At 37.7% G+C, this 27,679-nt stretch overlaps 1 protein-coding gene across 1 annotated transcript; it reads left to right on the top strand.

Moving 5' to 3' along the window:
• Positions 1 to 25,855, top strand: LOC134674292 (potassium channel subfamily K member 18-like). The gene is made up of 3 exons (XM_063532321.1): positions 1 to 408; positions 22,965 to 23,666; positions 23,892 to 25,855. The coding sequence occupies exons 2-3, from the start codon at positions 23,057 to 23,059 to the stop codon at positions 24,683 to 24,685; spliced, it is 1,404 nt and encodes a 467-aa protein (XP_063388391.1). The 5' UTR covers positions 1 to 408; positions 22,965 to 23,056; the 3' UTR covers positions 24,686 to 25,855.
• Positions 25,856 to 27,679: the final 1,824 nt, after the last annotated feature.

The following is a 27,679-nucleotide window of genomic DNA, read 5'->3' as shown; positions in this document are numbered from 1 at the left end:
CAAGCGCAAACGTCTTGTAAAGATGGCCGAAAGCGCCCGGCTCCTGACCCATTGTACTGACTTATTTTCATCGTAAATCAAAACAAAAGCCATTATCATGTCCAAAAGAAGATAAAACGAATAATACGTTCCAATTTTAAATTATGACCATGGATCAAACCAGTGATTTTGTGTCTAGAGTTCAATAAATGCGAAAATACGTTGGGATTCTGCTTTGAGACCGTGTTGACAGATCAGTGACAATCGTTGGAGATGAGTGGGTGCAATATTTTACATGGATTATCTGGACTTTGCTAGGATTTGCGAACGTACAGAACGTGCTAGCAAGGCCCGTCACTTGTTGAAAAAGGGACAGAGAAAAATGGACCATCTTGGAGAACATTTGTCTACGAAAGCTGGATGCAAAAGGTATGTGTAATGTTGATTACTTATTTCACAAAATTACAGACGTCTAATGATATTTTAATTTTGAAACATACATACATTTGAAAATTACGCATAAAATATGATTTCTGGAGATTGATAAATTACCTATAATATCTATTTTTGGACCTCTATTAAGTATGCTCAAACAATAAACTAAAATATGAATAATTTTAATTATATATCATGAGTGAGGCTTAAATTATTTTTTTACGACTAGGTAATTAAATATCAGTGTCACTCTCCGTAATTAATGGCCATCTTATTTATTTACTCATAAATAAATAAATATAAATAAATATTATAGGACATTCATAATGAGGACTAAAATAAAATTCCTTAATACTATTAATTATATTAACTAGTGGCAAATTTCAAATAAAAGTCCTTAAGTATATAATTATGTATATTCGGATATTTGTTTATTAACTTTATATACTTAGTTTTACATTTCAAGCTAACATGTTTTAAGAAATATTAAACAGAATTTCGTAGCGCTACGCTCGCAGCCAATCCCAGAGTTTTCCTGCGTTGTAGAGGAAAGCGACTACGAATAGAAAACCCGCCGTGCGGGTTCCCGGCACTCAATGTAAACGTCATAGTGCTCGACATACTAATGCCCAATAGATAATCTTCCTGTCACCTCTATACTAGGCTATAATTACTTAAGTCACATTATCGCAACGATAATGTTGGTTACGGAAGCGATGGCAATAATTCGGAATAGGTGGGAATGCAAGTTCCGATCACTGTGTCTCGCTCCAACCTATGCCGCCGTCGCAAGTCGCGCAATGTCGTGGCCGAGCCGTTAAGGTTACATTCGGATTAAGACTGTCCAAGCGTTACTGCTGCACCGTTGTTCTTTAATCTGCATCATTGCACCAGGATATATCACATAATTCAATCTGTTTTCTAAAAATCCTTAATAAATTACTTTTATGAAGTTTCGAAATGTCAAAATCAATATTGGTTCGGTACTGCTCAGTCAGTCAGCATAAAATTTTCCACAGCACCATTGCGGCAGTAAAGCTGGAGCGGTCTCAAACCGAATGTAAGCAACATATAAATCTGGAACCAATATGTGTTATACACAACTGTTATCAAAACAAATTCATATTTTCTAATTTGGATATTGGCCGAATACCTACCAGGAATACCGGCCGGTGTATCTGATAATTATACATCCTGTCATTAATTTCCAGGATGTATGCTACGGATCCTTCATAAGCTTGTTAATTAGAGTTTTTGGAGCAAAAAAGTATGCTAATTACACGCCCTTTTCAAGAGTTAAACTAAGAGTATTCGTCCATGAAAAAAAAAATCATGCCGTATAGTTATCAATACCAAAAGGTTAGGTTATCGATCGAACGAGACGCTTTGTAAATATGTAAATTTAATTTATCAGAATAATTACGGCTACCGATTCGATTTTGGCGCATAATCGAGCCCGGAGTTTGGGCAAACCTCAACGGCGATGGCGAGACGTCCTCGACGTCTTTGATGACATTTAGGAGACGGGGCAAGGCCGGGATACAAAGAAATGGATGAAGGGGGCCTTTGCCAAGCAGTGGGACACTCTAGGGGTCGATTCGGATTTTGAAATAGACATCTATTAGATAACTTTTAGACATCACCAAGATACGATAACGATATGTTAAAGATCTAACCTGTCAAATTTGACATTTGCGCGATTCTGGAGATACTCTTGAACGATATCCACAGGATATGACTTAGAGATCCAATTCACATCTAATAGATATCTTACTCTACCTAACGTAAAAGTGACATTGGTTGCCCGAATTGCGCTGCAAAAGAGAACTAGTTGATATCTAAACTATAACGTATCTAGAATGGATCTAGTACGTGTCGTTTCTTGTGAATATCTTGAAGTTCGAATACGACAGTAGGATCATACAAATAATAAGTATTTTATGTTTCGGACATTTTATGTTTCGGTATACAAATCGAATGGAATTTTAAAGCCTGTCCGTAAATTATCGATGTAAATCGTGTTCTAATGAATTATTAATGGAATTGATCTGAAGCCCTGTCTTATTTAACCGCGGCACAATACGCTTTTGTTGGCGCACTGCTTTTGTTTTTGTGACAGCTCGATTTAAGTTAGGAGCGATTTATGTAGAACCTAAAATTTTAAAGCCTTTTACGTCCAGTCGACTAATTGAAACCCTAGTCTACCGTGAAACCTACAAAGTCAGGCCATTAACTCTTAAAGCATGATTTTACCTTTTTACCCTAAATTAAAATAAGTCCCACGGATTGATCACTGATTACGGAAAAATATAAAAGAAGTTTTCAGAATGAATATATTATGCTACTTACATATGATACTTTTAATGAGTACACGCTGGCCCATCTTAGTGGGCCAGCATGATGGCCCATCGCCATCGTGTAGAGCGTTCTATCGTTACTAACAAAATATCGGTTTTGGTTTGAAAAAAAAAATATTTATTTTGTATTAATGACAAAGGACACAAAAAAAATATAAATTAAGTATAGTCTGTATCTTTAGTATTTAAATAAAAGTAAAAAAACAATTTGTGCATTTTCGGGTAGTTAGAACGTTTATTAGTTAACCGACCAATTACAAAACCGCCTGGATTAGTCACTGAACGACCTGACTTTAACCTACATTATTTGATCATGTAATGTTTTCATCTACCCTCAACTGGTTTAACCCTTTAACCGCCAGAGTCTGATATATAAGACGTTACATATCCAGCTCATTTCGCCACAGTCTAATAAATAAGACAAAGATCTGATTTGGTTTTTACAGCACATTTATAACTCCCGTAACTATACTATGCCAACCTGACTCTGCGTGGTACAATTACTGTCGGTGGCGACACGAGCACGCTCGATCAAAAATTGCTGGCGGTTAAAAGGTTAAGGAGCCATTTGAGGGTAGATTTTGTTTACTTTTATTTAAATACCTAAAGATACAGAGTAGGCTGCAGACTGCATTTCAAAATCGCTCGTGCTGTTCACTTATACTAAACAGAGGCGTGCCTGGCGCGGGTTTTAAAGATAAACCCAGCTTTCTATTATGAGTTAGGTTTAGTTTGTGTTTACATTATACTAATATCCGTTTAGTACACAGGCCGGTAATGAGTTTCAGTATTGAAAATGGCTTTACATTTTGCAGCATTAAAAAAATAATTTAACGTTAGGGATTTAAATCGTCGATATTACTACTTTGGTATATTTGTCCCTTTAGTTTAATTGCAATTTTGACACTACTTGTCAATCATCTTTAACAAAAATATCATTGATATGTGGATAAGCTTACTATGTATTAAAATAAAAATAAGTACCTACCTCTAAAATAATACGATGCAAGTCTGAAAAATAGGAAATTCGCAACGAGTGGCGATAAATTAAAACACGACCGAAGAGTTTTAAACCGGCACGAGAGAATAGTTACTTACGTAATGTGCTAATTATTGCACTAGTGCGGTATGTCCTGTAATAATTGCGACCAAAATAGTAGGTTTTAACATTTTTGTTGGTATTTTCGTGTTAAGTTGGTATGTTTGAGGAATATTTATTTCATGACAGGAAAAATATGTTGAAACGGGAAACACGTTTCTTCATACCTATGTACCTACAAGTTAATTTTATAGGTCACGTTAACCTTCGTGTTCGTTATGTATATAAATTCACGGAACCTTATATCTAAAATTAAAGTCATTTTTAGGGTCCCGTACCTCAACAGGAAAAAAACGGAACCTTTATAGGATCACTCGTGCCTCTGTCTGTCTGTCCGACCATTCCCCCCCCCCTCTTTATCTCTGAAACTACGGGGCCAAATATTTTGAAAAAAATACACAAAATAGTACTTTACCTATAGATGACAGGAAAACCTATTAGAAATGTGCAGTCAAGCGTGAGTCGGACTTATTTACGGAACCCTTGGAATGCGAGTCCGACTCGCACTTGACCGGTTTTTTATACTATACTGGGACCTCGATAATCCGGACTGGCAAAAAAATAACTGAGGTCCCGGATGTATAATTATTAATTATCCGTTAATTATTTTATTATTTAGCAAATAATTGAAAGATAATGTACACAGCACGCAATCGAGAGTTAGTTATTCATCGTTTGTTTTTAATCCGTCATTTTGCCTTATGTTATGTGTTCATAAGAAAGGGATAAAACTTAATTAACTGGCCCAAAAGTAAGTACAATAATATTTTTTTTAAGAATAAATGTCTTCATTCACAATGTCATTAAAATTAAAACTGCAAGCATTTGATAAATCCACAAGACAATCAGAGCTACCTATTTTATTTAACATCTATACCTATATGAATATTATAAAGGATGTAGGTATATTACTTATATCCGTATCTGAAAATAAACCAATTCATTGTCCAATATGGTACATAATTGCGTAATAAACAGGTTTTACAAGCATGTGGTTCCTAAATGAACCAATAGGGGCGATCGTAAAATTCGATATAATACGTCTTGTGAGCTATAAGGACGAGAAGCGGCATTCGAACTCTAAAAACCGGATTAGTGCGAGTCGGACTCGCCCACTGAGGGTTCCGTACTTTTTAGTATTTGTTGTTATAGCGGCAACAGTAATACATCACCTGTGAAAATTTCAACTTCAATTTCAATTTCAATTCAGCTAGCTATCACGGTTCATGAGATACAGCCTGGTGATAGACAGATGGACAGACGGACAGTGGAGTCTTAGTAATAGGGTCCCTTTGGGTACGGAACACCTATAAATCTGTTATTGATATGTTTTTGCAGCGCATATATGTGGAAGGGTTAAGAACTTATTTATTGTGAGTTAAGGTTAGGTATGCGAGTTTACGGAGGAGATTATGAAATAAACGAACTTTTAAACCTGATTTTCGCACTTATCTTTATCGGTATGTTAAAACCTTCTACTTATTTAAATTTGTATGATAAAAATCTTCTAAAAATGTATGTATGTATGTATTTACTTTATTGTACATAGAAATAAAAACACGAGATACACAGCTACAGAGTCAATTAAAATGTATCCAAATCGTTAACTTTTGTACTGACTACAGAAAATACACACCCACACAAACACAAGGCTGTCCTGGTAGGGTCACCATGTGATGTGGAGCGTTAAAGAGAACAACTTAGTTCGAGGAGAGCTCTGGTTTCCTAGGAGAGCTGTGGCGTCATATAGCGGCCGTCTCCATACAAAACACCTGTATGGATAGAGTATAATTTTGTATGAAGACGGCTGCTATATGACGCCACCGCTATCCTAGGAAACCAGCTATAGGTACTCGAACTAAGTTGATGGCGTTTTATAAACGATTGTCAAGTCTAACAAGCCCTTGATAATCGTTTGTCCTTATCCGTGGTTTTGACATTTGTATTTGTAAGAAAGGGACATTAACAGAGGTTTGCTAAGTTTAATGAATAAGGGGTATTATTATACCCATACTTCTCCTGCCCTCAACTTTATTACATAATCTATAAACGTCGGACATTCAAATTCGTCGATGTTCGCGGTAACATTTTGAGTGGCCGTAAATTTTCCCGCCATAAAACGGCTTTGATAGCTTATTTGTCAACCCTATTATCATGTTTACGATACACAACCCGACAACTCCTTTAAACCTGTAATCTGCCGATAGTGGCGAAGTATCAATAATGGATTGTAAACCGAGAACGTAAAACAATCCTTCCTGCCTGAGGCTATTTAGGGTAGACCGAAGCTATCGGATTCAAGTAACGGCCCGATTGGAACTAGATACGTCAGTTAATATTAGATCTAGAAACGATATGGATGATATGTCAGTGTCAAATGTGACGTTTCTTCAAACAAAAACGTTTCACTGACACTTCTTCTTCTTCAATTTAAGAGGTATCCTCTTGTCGGTGGAGTATTTTCCATTTCTCCCTCTCATAAGTTTTTTTGTTCGAAGTTCGAATAGGGCAGTAAGTCATCTGTAGATAAGTACGTATTTAAAATATTGCCAACGATTAGCATTGAAGGTTAAGAGGACACGTACCTTGAAAGGACCCCGCAGCAAACACAGGGAAAAAGTGGTTTCAGTTAAATCTTACGAAATTTTAGTATGATGTTAATTCGGCTCTCCTGATAAATTTTTTGTATGGGCACAACTCTCTCAGAAGTATACTTTCAGAAATAATCTGAGATGATGATGATGATCTAAATCTGAATCTGAATATCCTAAATAGCTCCGGGTAGAACTCTAGATAGCTTAGAAGGGCTAATGTGGATACCAAACAAACTATAACGGGGGTCAACACGAGCCGAAGCTAGCAATAAAATAAAGTTGGGCAAAACCAATCAACGAAATAACCACAGCGGCGCATCCTGTGCCGTGCATTTTGAATGGACTCCGTGTAGTGTCGGCCGTATTGTTCAATTATAACACATACATACATAAATCCATACATACATACAGGTGTGCACGGGGGTTATTCTCGGAAGAAATTTGATTTCGGTGGTACTTTGTATTTTGTCAGTGACAATCAATATGAAAGTCACTAGGGATTCTATATTATAGTCGATAAGGTAAGGTGTGGCACAGAAATCAAATTTCTTGACTGTACCACACTGTTAACTGTACATCGGTGGACCTTATGCCTTTTGTAATAAGGTCCACCGATGTACTGTTACGAGTGTTGCTGTTTGTACATACATCGAATACTGTAAAAATATTTTCTAGGTCAATATCCAGAGAAAAGCGGTCATCCACTTTTCTCTTAAAGAAATCGGAGCGACATCTGTCATTTTTACTAATCCCCACCGAAAAATCAGAAAAAGACTGAAGGTCGAAAAGCAAACTGTTTTAGAATAGTTCCCCTTAACAGAGCATGTCTGCTATACGGCGCACTGCATGCAGTTACATTAGGCCTCTGTCTAAACGACATTGTATGTAAACAGTGACACTCCTAACTGCACATCGGTGGACCTTATTACAAAAGGCATAAGGTCCACCGATGTACAGTTAACAGTGTGGTACACTTGGTACAGTCAAGAAATTTGATTTCTGTGCCACTCCGTACCTTATCACAGTGACTATAATATATTATAGAATCCCTAATGGCATAATGTCCACCGATGTACAGTTAGCCAAGAAAGTGGTCTACCACTTTTCGACTCTATCATCTGATTGATAGAGTCAAAAAGTGGTAGACCAATTTCTTGGCTGACTGAACAGTTAACAGTGTGGGCAATAAGTTGACGTACCTTGTTTTCATTTGATTAAATAAATCGGAAGCAGCCTCTAGGTCTCTCTAAATACTCTAAATACATAATTATGTTACGTCAAATCGTGGGATTAGTTGTCAAGCGGACCCCAGGCTCCCATGGGCCGTGGCGAAATGCCGGGATAACGCCAGGAAGAAGAAGATGTGAAAAAATAATAGTGTCATTCTATGGAACTTGCTAACTATGTAAACAAACCGCCATATTGAAATTGTCTCTGACTGATGAATTTACTAGAGACCTTTGTTTACATAGTTAGCAAGTTCCGTAGAATGACACTTTACAATACTTTTTTATTAAAATGCCGGCAATGCCGCGAGTGCTATGGGTACTAGACCGGAGTGGTATTTTTGTTTAGTTGTAATTTTTACAAATATCTAATACAAATGCGTTTATTTAATTACCTACTTTTTACAATACTGTTGTTCTTAGGTATGAATAAGGGTTAGATTTAGGTAGGTACCAAAAAAATATTAAACAAATTATTCGTGTAGTGTTTTAATAAATTTTAATGCTTCTTTATTAAAATGAAAACACAGTGGAAATACAACAATCCGTTTTTTAACTCTTACAAAGAATTCGCGCACCGAACTCTGGTGCAGTCAAAAAGTATTCGTATACGCGGAAAGTATGCTTTTCCTAACTTTTGTCCGGGATACGGAACTTTTCATAACAGATTTCCTTTTTTGTTTACAATGTTCCAGTGTTGGATATTCGCATGAACAAATATTTGAGTACGTTTTGGGATTTGGAAGTTGTTTGAAAGGTTATATTGTTACGTGAATAAATATTATCCTAACGCGGTTTATGAATAAGTATTAGTGATAACAATAGTTAGTTAAGAGCAGTATAATTTTGTGCCTTTCTTTTGAATTTCTAATACAAAATCTACCCTCATTAATTAATTTTGGGTGTAATTACTGATTATGAGTAGGTACACTGGATAAATTCTTTGACATGTTTAGATCAAATATAACGGGATAACGGGAAAAGGGAAACATAATAATATTGGTGTTAGTGTAACATAATAATTTTTATTTTTCAAATTAATAATTGAGTCGAGAAAGATTCTATACACTGAAAGAAATGTTTGTTTAAAAGTAATAAAATATTTTGTTTCTAACCTATTTACCTGTACCTTTAGGTATTACTTAAATAAAAGTAAATGAATAATTTGTACATTTTCGGGTATTTATAATTATTATAACATTTATTGATTAACCAACCAAATACAAAACACCTGGATCTGTCACTGAACGACCTTAATTTAACCTACATTACTTGTATATTACATATGTAATATTATATATTACCCTCAACTGGCTTAAGAAGTCATTTGAGGGTAGATTTTGTTTACTCTTTTTTAAATACCTTAAGATACAGACTATACTTAGGTACAATGCTTACACAATAAATGGACCTTGCGTACTATGTGTTACCTGTTACAAAATCGGTTTTAGGGTAATTTATTGAATTAGATACTAAATGAGTTCGGGCAATTATTTTTTTCAGTGTCGGTTAAAAAATCATATGGTGCCTAAGATTTAATTAACCAACCACCGATCTATTGTTTTATTAAGCATGAACAAAATAAAACGATTTTGATGATCGCGTGACTACAGCCTTTTAAACATTTTACTTGTCTACTACTGTCCCACTTTCCCGCATTAATGCGGGAAAGAGCACTTTCCATGCGTATGTCGAAAGTTGAAAGGGCCATAATTATGTACTGTAAAACTTTGTGCGATACATTTGCGAACAGGTAATTCGCAACTCGTGTCGATTTCAAACACTCCCTTCAGTCGTGTTTTAATTTATCGCTACTCGTTTCGAATTTCCTCTTTTCCGCACTTGTATCGTAAATAACTATTTTACAACACAACAAATTGTGGCATAAAAAGCTCCCAATAAATAATTAATTCTCACAATTCGTTCTGAAATAACCGAACTCTCGCACTTAACCGCAATCCGATGGAATAAGACCCAAGTAATACCTAGTAAAATTTTATTATCAATTTGAGAATTTATGCCCACAGTTCGTTCTGAATCCGCTCAGTACGCGGGGTAATGAAATAAGTCATTTAAATTGGAATAGAGATTTCAATGGCGGTAACAGATTACTTACCTTTTAAATGGAGCATTCGTATTTTTTTATTTATTTGCAGTAATATAATACTCTATTTTACCGATCACATTATAGCCCTGGTATTGTTTGATTAAACTTATAATACTTAAGAAAAAGTTTCCATGGCAAAAATCTAGACACGCGGCAGCGTGTCAAGCCAAGTTCAATCTCCTTTTTTACATTTATGTTTTTGATGGGATATTAATATTACTGAAACATAAACATGAATATTGGTACACTACAAGACGACTTGCGATCTTTATGCACGCCCATCACGTCCATATTAAATTAGTAGAAGATCTCAACTGCTATTTTAGTTGTTTCTACATTTACGACTAAACGTTTCACGGAAGCTTGTACATTTTCGACTAATGTCAATTGAACAAAGACTTCCACTGGTATTTTTTTATAAATCTATATACGAAATATTATGAGGTAATTACAAATGTGAACAATTATATTAGCTGCATACTAGTGTTGGATGTTACATCCAAAAGTGACGGCTGCGCGGCAATCGGTGCAATGTTTTGCTAATAAAAACCCCTTTGATTTTTGGTGAACGCGAGCCTTCGAAACGCATCTTAAAGAATGACTCACGTTAACCGGTTTAACGTGACTCATTCTTTAAGATGCCTTGTCCGAGCCGGGGCTTCCGGCGCATCATTTTCTATGGAAAGCAACACGTGATTACATGCCATGTCATAGAAAAGTACGCCTCGGAAGCTCGTCCGGGTCTAACGTGAGTCAAAAAATCTTTGATTTTTGGTGAACGTGAACCTTCGTCATCTTAATGCGGAGTCTAAAGAGGTAGTCTATGGCGGGGGGACATTACGTGGGGGCTAAATGCGGGTAATATTGGATTATATCACTGATTTATGTAAAATCTTTATCGGTGGCGACACCTGGGATTGGATTTTGGTATCGTCAGCGTTAGGTGTTCGGAATTTAAGATGAGGTTTTTTCAGCAGGATTTTGTTTTGTACTGGTGTAAATCCTGCTTATTTTTATTATTTAATTAATCTTACGGGCATTTTCACTTAATTGAACACCTTTAACGGCCGGTTAGCAATCGTTACAAAACTGACGGTCAATGTCAAATCCCATACATTTTGTCAGGAATGTAACGGTTAGACGTTACTGAAACACGACTTAAGTCGCGCTTAACTTGTACAAGTTAAATGAAAATGCCCTTACACAGCATACCTACCAGCAAACTTATGCGTTCTGTGCGTTATGTGTACTGTTCTAATTGTTTTAATCAAAATCGGTAACTAATGTTAGTTTTTAACAATATTCGGTAAAAAGTAGGTTCTGTTAATTTTTTACCGTATTTTTACAAAACAACCTCTAAACTCAAACTGTTTTGCCAACATTACAGTTGTTACCTAGTACTAAACCTGGTTAATGGACTTATTTGTACCTAAGCTTTGATCAAAATTGGTAAATAATGTAATTTTTAACAATATTCGGTAAACAGTTCTGACAATCTTTTAAAGTACTACCTATTTTCGCGAAATAACCTCTAAATTCAAACTGTTTTGCCAATAGTTAATACCAAGTACTAAGCCTAATGGCAGTACTGAGTCATGGTTGTTTTCTATGTATTTAAATATTTATATATATTATATATACAGGGTGATTTCGGGGTCGTGGAGCAAGAGAGCCAGACATCATACAGAATCCAAAGATGAGCCTAATGATGTTGTTAATTATTGTTTATCACCAATAATGATGATTATTTTCCAGATGACAAGTAGGAAAAAACATTTTTGCATACAATTTGGTGACCCTACTTAATGTGACGTCTTGTCGCTTTCCAGCGTATGTCAAAAGTCATAGGGTGACCATAATTACTTAGTATAACATTAATTTTATTTGAAAAATAAGAATAATTAAAGTAATTATCTTTTCATCAAATATTACCATATGATAATGTAGATCATTTACAGAGTCGGAAAAAGTGGTTCTGGATCACGACCCAGAAATCACCCTGTATATCGTTGTCTGAGTACTCACAACACAAGCTTTCTTGAGCTTACCGTGGGGCTTAGTCAATTTGTGTAAAAAATGTCCTATAATGGACTTATTTGTATCTAAGCTCATCGTAAATTCTTAATGCGAGATAGAAAAAAAAAACTTTTGCTTTATTCACGTACAAAATAGATCACATTAATAATGTCTGTCTCGTAGCATGTGAATTTAAGTATTTTGTAATATATTTCTGTAAGTTTATTTGTTTTAAAAAATCCTTTTGAAAACATCAAGCGAGATTAAAAAACATTACTGGATAAATCGACCTTTATATTATGTGATGACTAGTAATAAGACTAGATAGAGGAGAGATAAATCAATTTAAATATTTAACGTGTAAATAGAAAAAACAAATTCTATGAATAATTTGACTGATAGACTCCGACTACGCTAAAGGTGACATTCGGATGTGAAGAGATTGCTTTTTAGTGATAATATCGCCTGTTGTTTACTTCTTCTAGAGTTGTTGTATTATATTATTCAATTGTTTTCTTTATTGAGATATAAAGGTTATTTGTATTTGTATGGTCGAATTCCTTAGATAAGTAGATGAACTATCATGAACGGAGGTTTTTACGGTTCCGTACCCAAAGGGTAAAACGGGACCCTATTACTAAGACTTCGCTGTCCTATCCGTCCGTCCGTCCGCCCGTCCGTCCGACCGTCCGTCTGTCACCAGGCTGTATCTTACGAACCGTGATAGAGACAGTTGAAATTTTCACAGATGATGTATTTCTGTTGCCGCTATAACAACAAATACTAAAAACAGAATAAAATAAAGATTTAAATGGGGCTCCCATACAACAAACGTGATTTTTGACCAAAGTTAAGCAACGTCGGGAGTGGTCAGTACTTGGATGGGTGACCGTTTTTTTTTTTTGCTTTTTTTTTTTGCATATAGTACGGAACCCTTCGTGCGCGAGTCCGACTCGCACTTGCCCGGTTTTTTTCAACGTCAGTATGAAGCTAATTTCCTCGGAGAGTTTTTATTCGTGACCAAAAGGCAAAATAGTAGTAACTTAATAATTTAATGTGTTTATATGTATTTTTTATTGTTTTGTGAGTGTTTTTATATTTTACTTTTATATTCATATCTATCTATACATATAATAAAGCTGTAGAGGGTAGAAAGTCTGTACATGGAAGATATTTGAAAAAAAGTTGGCTGGGGATACTTAGAATCGATAACAGAACACGTTCCAACAGTTTTTAGAATTTTTGTCTGTTTATCTGTTTGTCTGTTTATCTGTTTATCTGTTTGTCTGTTTATTTGAACGCGCATCACGTGAAAACGGCTGAACGGATTTTGATGCAAACTTTACTAATCTATCGAGAAAATCTCCGGCCAGGTTATAGGCTAAAAAACTCAACCCCTAAAAGGGGGGGTAGCCACAACACTCGCTTGATTTAAGTTTGCCCCTAAATCTTATGGCGCTACTTAGGAAGGAGGGGCAAACTTTTTTCAAATATGTGCTACTACTTTTGAGTACCCTGGTAAACTAACAGATGGCGCTGAATTTAATACGTAGTGACATGAATAGCCACCGAGGAAGGTTTTTGCCAAATTAACTCTTAGTTTAGATGAGGGGGTACGGACATCAACAAATTTAATTGAATAATTATGTCGATTTAATAATATACAACAAAATTAAACGACAGTAAATTAATTACCCCTCATTGCACAGTGACATCTTTTTCACGACTACCCAAAAAAAAGTGAGAGAGAGTGTATTGTGTTTTCAGCGTTCGTGTTTGTATGTAGGTATATATATTTATTTATCTGGGTTTCACTCTCTCTCACTCTTTTGCGGTTCGGCGTTAGGTCTTATGCGAGGCCTTTTGCCTTACGGCAAAGTTGATCTTCTGCCTTAATTACACTTGGGCGTGGATCCAAGCTTTCCTCTTTCGCAGCTGGGCCTACTGCCTTGCTCACACTTCGCCAATTCAATTCTCTTGGTCAATTCCAAGCTCTGCTTTCTTGCATCTTTTATGCATGAAAACAACCTCGCTGAAATCCTTAAATATCGAGCCCTATGCGAAGCTAGGCTGGTAGAAAACTGTCCCATCCCTTCTTTGTATGAAATCCTGGATTCGCGCCTGGTTGGGACTAAAAGTAAAATTGCGTATATCGAAAAATTTTCGCGCTCGCTTCGCTCGCGTTTTTAATATCTTTCTAAGGTATGATAAAGGTGACATTCGATTCGGGTGGCGACTGCAGCAGCATGACTCTGTTGCAACGTTACTATCAATTTTCGTCATAAAATGATGTGACCGATTTCCATACAAAAAGTAAAAATGTACAACTGTCTATCATATTGCGTTTTTATATCGAAAAAATTTCGCGCTCGCTTCGCTCGCGTTTTCAGTCACTTTCTAAGATATGATAAAGGTGACGTTCGGGTGGCGACTACAGCAGCATTACTCTGTTACAACGTTACTGCTGCAGCACTGTCAATTTTCGTGATAAAATGATGTGACTGACTTCCATACTAAAAGTAAAAATGTACAACTGTCTATCAAATTGCGTTTTTATATCGAAAATTTTTCGCGCTCGCTTCGCTCGCGTTTTCAATTACATTCTAGCCTAAGATATGATAAAGGTGACATTCGGGTGGCGACTGCAGCAGCATTAGGTACTCTGTTGCAACATTAGGTACTGCTGCGGCACTGTCAATTATCGAGATAAAATAATGTGACTGATTTCCATTCTCAGCTGTAATGCGGCAATGAACTTCACTCAATTTACCAAAAAAAAATATGTAAACTTAATGACCCTAGGGAGAGGGGGCACCATGGTCTAGAAATGCTTAGGGCATTAAAATATCTTAATCCGGCAATGCTTCGGAGATAATCCGACGTACGTGTCGCGCTGTACGCGTTCCAAAGCCAGGCTACTTTGACTTTCTCATAGTAAAAGAGAGGTACGTGACGCGCTGTATGGTTACCAAAGCCGGGCGCCTTCAGTGCCCTCAAACTCAAAGAGTCGGGCGTAGACCGATGTACTTGACACACCGTGCGTGTTCCAAAGCCGGGCGCCTTCGGCGCCCTCATACTCAAAGCGTCGGGAGTAGACCGACGTACGTGCTGACACGCTGTACGCGTTCCAAAGCAGGGCGCCTTCGGCGCCCTCATACTAAAAGTCAGACGTAGACCGACGTACGTGACACGCTGTACGCATTCCAAAGCCGGGCGCCTCCGGCGCCCTCATACTCAGAGCGTCGGGCGTAACGTACGCGTTTCAAAGCTGGGCGTCTTCGGCGCCCTCATACTAAAAGAGTCGGGCGTAGACCGACGTACGTGACACGCTGTACGCTTGCCAAAGTTGGGCGCCGAAGGCACCCTCATACTCTAAGCGTCGGGCTACACCCGACGCACGTGGCACGCTGTACGCGTTCCAAAGCCGGGCGCCTTCGGCGCCATCATACTATAAGTGTCGGGCGTAGACCGACGTACGTAATACGCTGTACGCGTTCCAAAGCCGGGCGCCTCCCTCATACTCAAAGCGTCGGGCGTAACCCGACGAACGGGACACGCTGTACGCTTGCCAAAGTCGGGAGCCGAAGGCACCCTCATACTCAAAGCATCGGGCTAAGCCCGACGCACGTGGCGCGCTGAATGCGGTCCAAAGCTAGGCGACTTCGACTTTCTCATACTAAAAGAGTCGGGCGTAGTCGGACTACTACAAATCGCGCTCTAAAAAGTATGAAACAAAAAGATAGAATTATTTTAAGAAATTATCATGCAGGAAATTATAAATGTTATAATTTTTTGAATAAAAAATACAGCGTAATGTAATTTACTATTTTTTTATATATTTAGCAGCTTACTGACACAAACCGAATTCTACGCGGGCGGAGCCGCGGGCACAGCTAGTTATAAATAACGTAACTTAAGACGAAAAAAATAATTTCAGCCTATAAACGTTGGGGCACAGGCTTCCTCTCATGCGTGAGAGGGCTTGGGCTATAGTCCCCACGCTAGCCCAATGCGAATTGGGGACTTCACATTACACCTTTAAATTTCTTCGCAGATGTATGCAGTTCTCAACTTAGTAGTTATTTAGTTTGGAATTTTCTATAATCAACCTATTATTAAAAGCGGCCTGAAAGGATAACTCACGCTAGAACGGTCTGGGCCCGGGCCAGGCGTCCGACACTTCATTTTCTATAGAATATCATCACGTGATCACCGAGGCTTTTGGAAGTGACTTTCGATAGAAAACGAATTGTCAGACGCCTCGGACCGGACTCAGACCCTTCAAGCGCGTCTCATCGTTAAAGCTGTAAGTAATCTAATAAGGCCCACTTGCACCATTCCACTAACCCGGGATTAAGCGGTTAAACCGTTAACCTAATGTCAAATTGTACTGGTAACCATGGTAACGCCAGGTTTAACCGGTTAACCCCAGGTTAGTGGAATAGTACAAGTGGCCCTAAGTTAGCTACAACACAGCGATATCAGTAGGTACCTACGTAATCTCACGTTCTATGAGCGTTATATTAAACTAACTTCCTAGTTTCTAAGCACTAGTTGAAGATTAGTTTCTGCTTAGTAAAAACAGGGCCAAGTAACTTCAAAGTTTGCGATCGACGACTCATATCAGTAGCTTTGATTTCAAGCATCAAAGCAATACTTTAAATTACTTAGAAAAGTAAAGTTTAATAGAAGAATATTTTAAAATACGAGGGCTATTAGTATTTGTATTTGGTGTACTGAACAGTCAACATTTTATAGAAAGTTCCGCACATCTTTCGCGAATCGACCTATATATACAAAAGTGAAAACACGTGTGACGCGTTATATAGTAGAAAAGTAGGGTATGTCTACATATCGGTGGCAATAGATATGTAGAATGAATGATGAGAATGATTATGATTAGAATATCAAATTTCACCTGACATCTTCAAGGAGATAGAAACATACCGAAGATTGGACCGATGGAGCTTTCCTTTACTCCCTCCTTTTTGGGGGGTAGCCAGGGATTAATATCGAGGCTAGGGCGCTCACCTAAAGAGCCAAACATATGCCCAAGAAACCGTCGTTCCAAGCGGCGTTGCTTGAGAAAAAAGTGCCAGTATTAACTATATTAATAATGACAATTCTAGCTTGGATTACTAGGGTCAAGAAGTCGCCATTCAAAATTCGTGTAGAAATAATTAGGTTTTGCACTTCACCTCTCTTTCAACACCTTATTGAAGGATTTCGCTGTAATCGCTAAAATAAAAATAAAAAAATACTTTAAGGTTTGGTTAGTCTGTGCACCAAACAATAAAATCTGATCAGCCGTAGGTATTATCGCAATTAGATAAACAATTCATACAATTACTTTACAAATATTGGTGGGCGTTTTCTAAAATAAATATTAAAAACCTGATTCTTTCAAATCTCGACACTCTTGGGCTTAGAATCGACAGCATTCTCGATCCTACTATTAAAAAAGATGTCCCAAAATGTCCATTCCATTATGTCACGTCACGTTTAACATGTGACAAAAAAAATTTCACTTGTATGTGCGTGACGAATGTACAATTTTCATACAAATTTTTAGGACATTTTTTTATCACCAGGATTGAATATGCTAGTGATTCTGAGTTGAAAGAACCCAAAATCAGCAGGATCACAGATCAGGTTTCCAATATTTGTTTAAGAAAACGCCCTGGTACGTAAAATTGAAATGCTGATTCAGCATATTTCCCGCAGCTGCAACGTATGAAGTGCACCCATGTTAATTGCTGAAGCATACCAACCACAAATGCCTTCACCCAGCTATCAAGCCTTTTCCATTCCAACGACAACTGGAACTGTGACCACGAATTAATACAAGAGCAGTAAACAAAGCCTCGTTAAGGCACCGCAAGATGGCAGGCTGTTCAACGAAACCAGTTTAAACTGGTCTTCGATGATACATAGTTGTTATGGGTCTAGAGGTCTATTTCGATTGGTAGGTAGCTTGGTGAGCGATAGAAATGGCAGCTCGCCGGTACACTGCATTCCTCCCGTGCTGTAGAGCACCACTAGCAGCTAGTTCAATTGATACTATTATTGACTTGTTAAGGATGGTTCGTGTCTGGCCCGAGGTTACAGGCTACCGACACTTCATTTTCTATGACGGGTGATCACGTGATGCTTTCTATAGAATATGAAGTGTCACACAGATCCGAACCGTTCGTTCTAGCGTGAGTCATCCCTTATAGGGCTGTTTTAGACGGCGCGCGAACTCACATGCGATTTTAGTTACATTGCGGACTGCTGATTACGTCCGCGTCAACCGACCAATCAAAACCCGCAATGGTATGAAACTCGCATGCAAGTTCTCGCATCGTCTAAATCAGCCCTTACGGGTAAAATACCAGTTGCTTTTCGGTAAAGAATAGTATCGTTAGATAACCTGCAAATTATACGTCTGTAATAATATTATCAATAAATATTAACTGAAGCTATAGTCTTAAACTGATTAATAATACGTTTTACCATACCTCCCATAAAACTTATTATTTATTTCTGAAACTGATTGTGGAGTGAACACTCTAAGCTTAGTTATTTCTCTATGTTTCTGTGGCAGCAGCAGGGGCAGGAAACTAGAGCGTTCGGGCTTTTTCGGCTCCGTTCGGCTCAGCATTGCTCCGAGTAATTATTAGGGTTGGCACAACTTGACGTCCCTTTGCTTGCACAACCACAGATAAGCTTACTTGAATTTTGACAACCCTAAATAGCCGAAAGGGATAGTGCTACATTAGAAAGGGACAGCATGATTCGTCCCTGAACCGCTGTCAAACTTCGGTATTGTAGGAAGTTTCCTTTCTGTACGGTAGTACTATTACTTATTCTGTGGCAGCAGTAAAGACATGCAATAACGCCGGGTCCACACTCGGTTAATTACACTGAACACCGTCGACGCCGGCTAATGGATGTTCCCAGCATATTAACAACAATTACTTTACCTGGCATGCAACGTATTGTGAAGTTTTTAATATTATGTAGTGAACTTATAGTAAACGAGTCCGTTTATGCTAACTCTGCACAAGCTTTGCAGCAACAAAGTGTGGTGGGACCACTATAAACAACATATTATTCATTAGAATTTGAGGCGGCACTCCCACACTTTGTTAGTGAAAATTCTTTGCAGAGTTAGCTCGGTCTCTTTAGGGATCGACATTATAGAATAAAAGTATTTAATACAGTGGTACTACTAAACTAAATTAATAACTAGCTTAAATCTAAAATAGGCTCTTGAGGCACTATACCAAGTATGCTGGCGGCATGTCCTCGTCGTATCGCAATACGGATACGTTGTGCGAGGAAGCCACCAGCTCTTCGGTCACCAATTATGTCAACCAGACTCTTCGCGATATTATTAACTTTGAACAGTCCATCCGATAAAGTTGAGCTATCTATTCTATGGCAGAAGACATGCAATAACGCCACGTCCACACTCGGTTAATTACACTGAACACCGGGGACGCCAGCTAATGGATGTTCCCAGCATACGAGTATTAACATCAATTACTTTACCTGGCATGGAACATCGTGTATAATTAAATTCTGAATTTGAACAGAATGACTTGAAACATAAACAATACCAAAGAGAATAGAGTGTATAGAGGATTGTCAATGTAAATTATGTAGCCGCTGTAAATTTACTGTCATCTTTCGACAGAAGATTAAAATTGTTAGAACGCCATTTGACTTTGATCCTTATTCTTTCACTAATATGTGTTAATTTCTTTAATATTGAAATTAACGCGCCATCTACTCGACTGTAGGCCAAATTACTGGAGTCAGTTATGTAACGCTGCCATACATGACCCAAAAAATTTTTATTAAGCTATGAGCTTCATCACATCTGATATTTGAGTAATTCTAAGCATTTCTAGCCTGAAGTGGGGGGGAGGGTGGGGTACAAAGACGGCCGCCATCCGTCATCTTTAAAAAAAATCTACTCTGATCCTGGTGGGTACTAGGGCAAGTTTGGTATCATTTTCGTATAAACCAAACACGTAGAATTCATTGCTGATATTTGTTTTTTCAATTTCATAGTAATTTTACAAGAAAAATGTAAAAAGGTGAAAAATTTGGTTGGAGATTTTTGCTACGCGGAGCCGAAACTACAAAAGATAGAAAGTTGAAATTTGCACACTAGATTACATTTATAAAGTGTACAAGAGATAAGAAGCGATTTTGAGAAATTCAACCCCTAAGGGGGTTAAAAAGGGGATGAAAGTTTGTATGGGGTTCAAGTTTTATTTTAAGCTAGGAATTTGAAACTTCGTAAAACGATATATTATTAAAATACAAGAAAACTAATTTCAGCGTTTTTGAAAATTCATCCCCTAAGGTGGTGAAAAAGGAGTTGAAAGTTTGTATGGATATCAAAAAAATTTTCGAACGCGGGACTTGAATCTTTGTATTTGGGGATATTATTAAAAGACAGGAAAAGTAATTTCAGCGTTTTGTAAAATTCATCCCCTAACAGGGTTAAAAAGGGGTTGAAAGTTTGAATCCATTACAAATCCGAGTAGACACACATTTCTTATTGCCTCCCAGGCTTGAAATGCTTAGAATTACTCAAGGAACATATGTGATGAGGCTCATAGCTTAATAAAAAATTTTTGAGTCAACTTTATAACTGCTTCCGCTAAATATGGCGCCATCGTCCGAAATAATGATCAAAGTCAAATGGCGTTTTAACAATTTTAATCTTCTGTCGAAAGATGGCAGTAAATGTACTGTAGCTACATAATGTACAAGGACAGTAACTCTTTATTTCAAATTCCCTTTGACAATACTATACGGATATTTCCATCCTAATGATCGCGAACACCACTGTTCTTACAGAACTGAAATCAATAATTGAAGGTGTCTCAAAGCAAATGTACTGGAATTAACGAGACGTCTCCACTGGCTTGGAGGGTAATGTCCAACAAACTTTTGCAATAATTTTGTCCTTCCCTTAGTAAATAAGAGGAAGAAGTGAACGCGACAAAGATAGAACAAGTTTAATCGATAATTTGTTCATTTAAGATTAGGAGTTAAATGGATTAACAATTTAAGTTCTGTTTACGGAAAAAGCTTTAACTTCTTATTTGATTAGCAGTTTGACTGTGAAGACAAGTTAAAATATAAGCCGTATTTAAAAACATGATGGTTACCTCTAGTTACTCTTTGATAATATCCGACATAACTCTTCAAGAAGCGTTCTTGACGATATGGGTTTTTAAGTGGATTTAGCGTTCAATTTAATTTTTACCTAGTTCCACTGGACGGATGGAGCATAAGATAAACTGTTAGCAAATCAGGCCTTTGACAAAATTAAAACTTAAAACAAAAAACCTGGACCCCTATTCGACAAGCGACGCTTGACTTATCGTGTTGATCTCCCGTTGATGTGGGAAAAATCATAGGTTCTCGAATACGTACAATGTCAAAATTTGACATTAACAATCCACAGTAAGGGTGACAAGCAAACCAAACCGAACCACCCTTAGTTTAGAGATGAGTTTTGGTTGTACCAAATGATATTATCCACCGTTGATGGAAGCAACACTCAGTATGCAATAAAATCAACTGTTGATTTGACGTGGATGCGAAATCTGACAGTTGTATATGTCGAATTTGGCCCCTGACCCTTTAAAACGAGACTAAACATTTACTTACCTAAATTAAACGAAGTCAGATCTGATTCTCTCTCCATTCGTTTCCACTACATTTGAGGCCTTGTAATGTCGGATCAAATGGTTTAAATCATGTACTTTTATTGGTTAGGTGATCGTCTGATCGTGAACGAGTCGAGCTCTTGGGCGAGCCAGTGACACGTGACCTGTCCTGGCATGTAATAAGTATGCGTACTTGCAAAGAATGGAAAGGGTGCCTTTGCTAATACGTCTAGGCACAATCGGGGACATTCGCGGTAGATTACCTTAAGGGCAAAAATCGTTTAAACGTCTTGCAGACGATCAAGCAATATCATAACAGTGATGACCCTTAAAAATAGCATGGCACTTAAAAATGTGGGTGTTAAAAAAACATTGGTTATCTCTATGGGAGGCAGAGTCCAGCTCACTCGTAAGGATATCATCATCATCACTAATAACTTAAGAGCTTTGCTCTTGTCGGTGGATCAATCGCCAATCATTTCTTTCTTGTGCCAGTCTTTTAATTTCCACATACGACGCATTATTTTTTATTTGGCTGAGATAAGTGATTGTAGGTCTCTCTTCTTCTCTTGTCTTTTCAATACTGCCTCCCAGGATGTTTAGGAATAAGTTATCATGCCGTATAAGGTGTCCTAACATCATGCCTCTCCTATTTCTTATTAATTTCGTAAGGATAGAGATAAAAATTTTCTGAAGCGGTTCAACGAGAATATCCTCGATTGTACCTGTACCTCATTCCTTTTCTGTAGAAAGTATCCTGCAAAAAAGTAGCTATAGGTAATAACAATAACCGTTTATTGAAGAGCACACTTACACCGAAGGCCTCTTCGAACTTCATCTACGTATGTACTGTGCGTACTTCTATGTACTCTTATTTCTGGTTGAACTAAGATCGCTTCATGCGGCGAGTTCGTTAAGCAAGTGTAATATAGATCCAGATCGCCGCGAGCTTGGTTGATAGAATGGCGCCTCTGCCGAGATTTACGTCGGCCTAAGTGTGTTTTATGCTTTATGGCTTATAGATGGGAACTCTGGAAGTAATGAGTATCTGTTATGAGAAATATTTATCGTTGTATTATGGGCTCATTCTATAATAATACTGGGCATTTATTCTCTACAAAGTTCATACATATCTTGAGTATCGTTAAAATAAAAAAACTGAACTGAATTTAGTTTCTTCGGAAAGTAATGATGAACGAAATTAGGGCATAATAATAAAACTCAAATGTTAAGAGAAACTACAAAACTGTTCCCTTATTCATCGATATACCTTTTATTTTCAATGTTTTTCTCCCTTAGTCTAAGCGACCCGCCTTTTTCAAGTTACTACTGCCATGTTATTTTGGCTTTCTCTTGGTTAGCATAATAAAATCTACTGCGAACCTTTGCGAATTGACTTTTCATTATGGAAAGATAAACTTCGCCCGCACCGTTTTGCATATAAAGTCACTAAAAGATTTTTCTTTCTTTTCAGATGGATCTCCCCAGTAACGTCTAACTCACACAAATGGCTTGGTTCTCGTAAACATTGCTAAGAATATGCTTTGTGACGATCTATGAGCAAATATGGACAAGAACTCGAAGAAGAAGAATCATGCCAATGGTAAATATAAAAAGAATAACAAAACAGACAATTATAGACTCGATGATGAGATTGATACTACTTGCTGCTTCTGCATTAAAACCAAAAAGAGTCAAAAGAAAAGTCTCATCGCTGGATGCGTCACGAACTTAGGGATATTTGCTCTTCTTCTCGGATATACTCTTTTAGGAGCGTTTGTGTTCCTTGCCATAGAAGGGAATGCCTCGAAAGTCCATCAAAAGACCTTGGCTACCACGTCATACCAGGCGAACGAGGTCGCGAAGACTGTTCCTATCTCAAAACTGAACGGAACAATCGCGCAAGCTAGCGCGGAGTTGAGGTCACAGACTGTTGAAAGCATTTGGGAGATCACAGTATCTTTGAATATTCTTTATAAAGAGAACTGGACGAGGCTAGCTGCCCAGGAAATTGCGAGGTTTCAGGAGAAGTTGGTAGCAAGAGTGGCGGCAGATGTGTCCGCTCAGTACGGAGGTGCTAGAGCACTGGAGTCGGCGCCAGCTCTCATAGTGGATGACTATGAATGGAATTTTGCCAAAGCCTTCCTGTACTCGTTGACAGTTCTTACGACAATTGGTGAGTTATTTTCAAGCACACAATATTCAAAGTGTCACATTGCCTTTTATAATTTCAATTAGTATTTCTACTTTGTTACCAGTATTATAACAATTAATTACAGAAAAAAATACTGCTCCAAAACTCTAAACTTATTTTGGTGCCTATGAAACCCATAGTAGGTACTTTATAATATTTTTGAATGTCCCTAAAACAAGTATTTTAACACAGAACTTTCTTGTGCAGGTTATGGCAGTGTGGCTCCGAGAACGGCATTAGGGAAGGCTGTTACCATTGGATACGCTGTCATAGGGATACCCTTAACCCTACTCTATCTGTCTGTTGTCGGCGCCCTATTGTCAAGAGTTGCAAGAAGCATATTCAGCAGGGCACTCTGCTGCTGTTTATGTACAAAATGTGGATATTGCTGCCTCGACGAGAGAACTATAGGAGGTAAAGACAGAAAAGACAAAGTAAGAAGACAAGATGACTACAGAAACCCATCATTACACCTTCAAGAACCGTATTACGTTCGGTCACCATCAGGTACCATTATTTCGGCATCTCAAGCGCACAGCGTCAGTACAACTTCTATAAAAGATAAAAACCAAAGCTTAAGCTTCCTCCGCGACTGCGATTCCTTGAGCTGCACAGATACCGACTCAAAAGTCTCCTTGCACGGTTTCTCGATTCTCGCCCCTCTTTCTTTGTGCCTAGCTGCTATTTTTACTTATATTTTCTTCGGTGCTTTAGTTCTTTATCAGTTGGAAGGCTGGAGCCCTATCGACGGCGTTTACTTTTGTTTTATGAGCCTAAGCACGATTGGTTTCGGTCATTTAGCGCCAGGGGCTACTCAGAAAAGTGGAGCTTCCACTGGAACCGTATGGTTTTGCTCGATTTATATAATGACCGGTTTAGCTCTCACTGCGATGTGCTTCAACGTTCTGCATGATGAAATCGTCCACCGCCTAAGACACCACAAGAAGATCATCAAGAGCACTCAGAAGGTGTTAACGCCAGAGTTCTTGCATCGGTCTTGACGAGATGAAAGTGCTGAACTGACTGAAGACACTTTGATTGATTCTGAAGGAGAGTCGTTGCCAGAGGTTCTTCATCATGTTTCTCGACGTGGTAAGGGGGGGATAATCCGTCGGTCAGTGTACACACTCCGGACAGAGAAACAGCCAGACAGAACGACTTCCATGTAATATAGGACGCATTCTCTCAGAGAGTACCTACCCTTGGTATTTCCCTTTAGATATTAGAAATGGACTATTGTTTTATTGGTAGAAAAATATATTTTTTTCTTTCAATAAGCAATCAACATTACACTTTACTCATGTAAGGAGTTCATATTAAACCCTCAGATAGCATGACTCTCTGATTATGGCGTGATATTAAATTCAAAATACCTTTTTTACGCATACCTAGCTCTGGATCTATGCGACATCTCTGGAGATGTCATTATCTAATAAACAATCGCCATGAAAAATATATACCCGTACCTACTTTGCAGAGTGCTAGTAATGTAGACATATAAAAACATATTACTTGATGGGTCGCCACTGCTACCTACCTTTTGTACCATTCCAGACTTAGAAAAAATCTTTGTGTCGTATTATTTAGGAAATGACATTCCTGAGAGGAAAATTGATAAATGAAGCTCATGTAATACTCAATAAAGTAATGACTGACCATATTTGTTAATTATTTTATATAGATTAGAGAATGATATACAATTAGAATCATTATTAAAAGAAAGGGGAGCTTTGTTGAAAGTCCTATTAAGGCTAAATGTAACCTAACAACAGGGATGGGCGGTCAAACCCGATAAATCGAGATATTTTGTCAGTTAAATATGAACTCTACGCACGTCACATATAGTTCTAATTTCAAATAGGTCCTCATTGGCACGACTTATCGGGTTTTACCGCACACCCCTCGAATTATACTTTCAAAGAAATTTTATGTAACGTTTTTGGCATCGTTTATTGTAAAAAAACTACATTTATCTTGAACTTTCAAGGATATTTTACATTATTTTATATTTACACTAAAATACGAAAGTGATTTTTTTTAAATATTGCAACTACCAACTGATACATTTGTTAAAAATATCAGGCAATGTCGATTATTTCACTAAAGTAATGTAGTTTAATTGAATTCCTAAAGCAATTCGGAAAGATAATGAACCACGCTTATAAATCTATTCATTGTACTCACTTGAATTTTTAGTCGCTATTGGCGACATGTTTCGGGCCCGTCGGGGGTCCTTCCTCAGGCTCGAGTGCTCGCGACGACTGCAACTCGTGCACTCGAGCCTGAGGAAGGACCCCCGACGGGCCTGAAACATGTCGCCAATAGCGACTAAAAATTCAAGTGAGTGAAACCGTTGTCGTATAAACAATTTAAAGTATGTCTCACGAAAGTTTAATATCGACTATTCATTGTACTTTCAGTGTGACTATTTAAAGATTTAACCTAAATTGGTTTAGCATGGGACAAATATCTTTCTGGAAAATTCCTATTTATGATTAATTTAATAGTAAATCAGAAGACTCACAATAATGAATTGAATATTGAATAGGTTGTAGCTCATACAAAGTGTGAATTAAAGTGTCAGTTTTTGTGCAATTGTATGAAGTGTATGATAGACTTTTGGGAATAGAAAAATAAAACAGTTTTAAGCACATTTGCGTTTCATTCTTTTTGTGACAGTACCTACAGCTCTAATCAGTAATCAGTTATAGACACCAAAACACAAAAGGGACACTAGGCAATTAAGAAAGGTAAATGAACAGCAAGGTTTTCTGTAAGACTAGGGAAAACAAACCGATGACCCACGAATTTCATGCAAATGTGTGTTAAAAAGCTCGTGTTCCTATTGTTGACTCAAGTGTCAACAAAAGATTCAAGGCTAGAAGAACTCAAGTTCAGACTTATTGAAAAGAGTTTGAAAAACTGAGTATCTGAGTTTGTTAAGGATGAATCACGTTAGAACGGCCCGGTCCGGGCCGAGGCATCCGACGCTTCGTTTTCTATAGAAAGCATCATGATCACCTGTCATACATAGAAAGCGAAGTGTCGGTTGCATCGGCCTGGACCCGGGCTGTTCTAGCGTAGGTAAGTCTTCCTTTACACATGCGATACGTGTAACATATCTATCAGGGAAGTACAGTCACCTGCAAAGGCCGCTAAAATATCTGACATTATTTTATTTGTAGAGCCTTAAGAGCGTGTCACATATTTTTTCGGCTTTCGAAGAATAAAATATTATTGCAGGTGACTGTACATAAGAATGTTTGAAGGGATACTTATAAAATTAATATGCTGCATTAAAGATTTATAAAAGCACCATCAATTTCTATTTACCAATTTATTACATGAATAATGTCCCGATTTCGCAGCACCCATAATCTCTGTCATTACTTAACAGTGCAAAAAAGTATCCATTACACTGTATCCCTAAAATGGCGTATGTGTTATAAAATGTGCAGGCACATATGGCTATACCATCACAATGCTTAAAGTAAATGAGCATGGATAAATAATATTGTTCAAAATATCAACTGAATTGGATGCAAGCTTGGCTACAGAGTAAATGATGAGACAAAGTTGCATAACAAATCGACGTTACATTAAAATAATACGTAAATTGATCACAATAAAACATAAATTAGTTGATGGGTTTGCGGGGGGTTAACAGTTGACGCCAGCAAGGGTTTTACCTGTCAAGCCCTAGAATTTTGTGAAAGGGCCTTTAAGCAAAATTTCATAGAACTAAGCTAGATACAGGTAAAACCTATGCTGGCGTCGTCTATGCAAACCTTTGACAGCTGTCAAACCCATTGTAAAGTTTTATTGATAAGGGACAATAATTATGTTTACTCACTTTGAAGTTTGTGAGTGGACTGTACTTCCAGCTTGGGTCCTTCAAAAACTGAGTGCACTAGTTTTACTCCATGCATCCTTAAACTACGCTCAGCGCTTACCTTAGGCAGTGTGCTTGTTTGATGTGGTATAAAAATAAGTTT

Source organism: Cydia fagiglandana, chromosome 20, assembly GCF_963556715.1.
Source record: "Cydia fagiglandana chromosome 20, ilCydFagi1.1, whole genome shotgun sequence".
Classification (NCBI taxonomy): domain Eukaryota; kingdom Metazoa; phylum Arthropoda; class Insecta; order Lepidoptera; family Tortricidae; genus Cydia; species Cydia fagiglandana.
This window is presented reverse-complemented; position numbering and strand designations above follow the sequence as displayed.

What these genes read in the sequence shown, in the direction of transcription:
- LOC134674292 (XM_063532321.1), top strand. Translation starts at nt 23,057, where the DNA reads ATGGACAAGAACTCGAAGAAGAAGAATCATGCCAATGGTAAATATAAA. An exon ending in GACAGTTCTTACGACAATTG is followed by an intron (nt 23,667 to 23,891) that starts GTGAGTTATTTT and finishes TTTCTTGTGCAG; the next exon opens with GTTATGGCAGTGTGGCTCCG.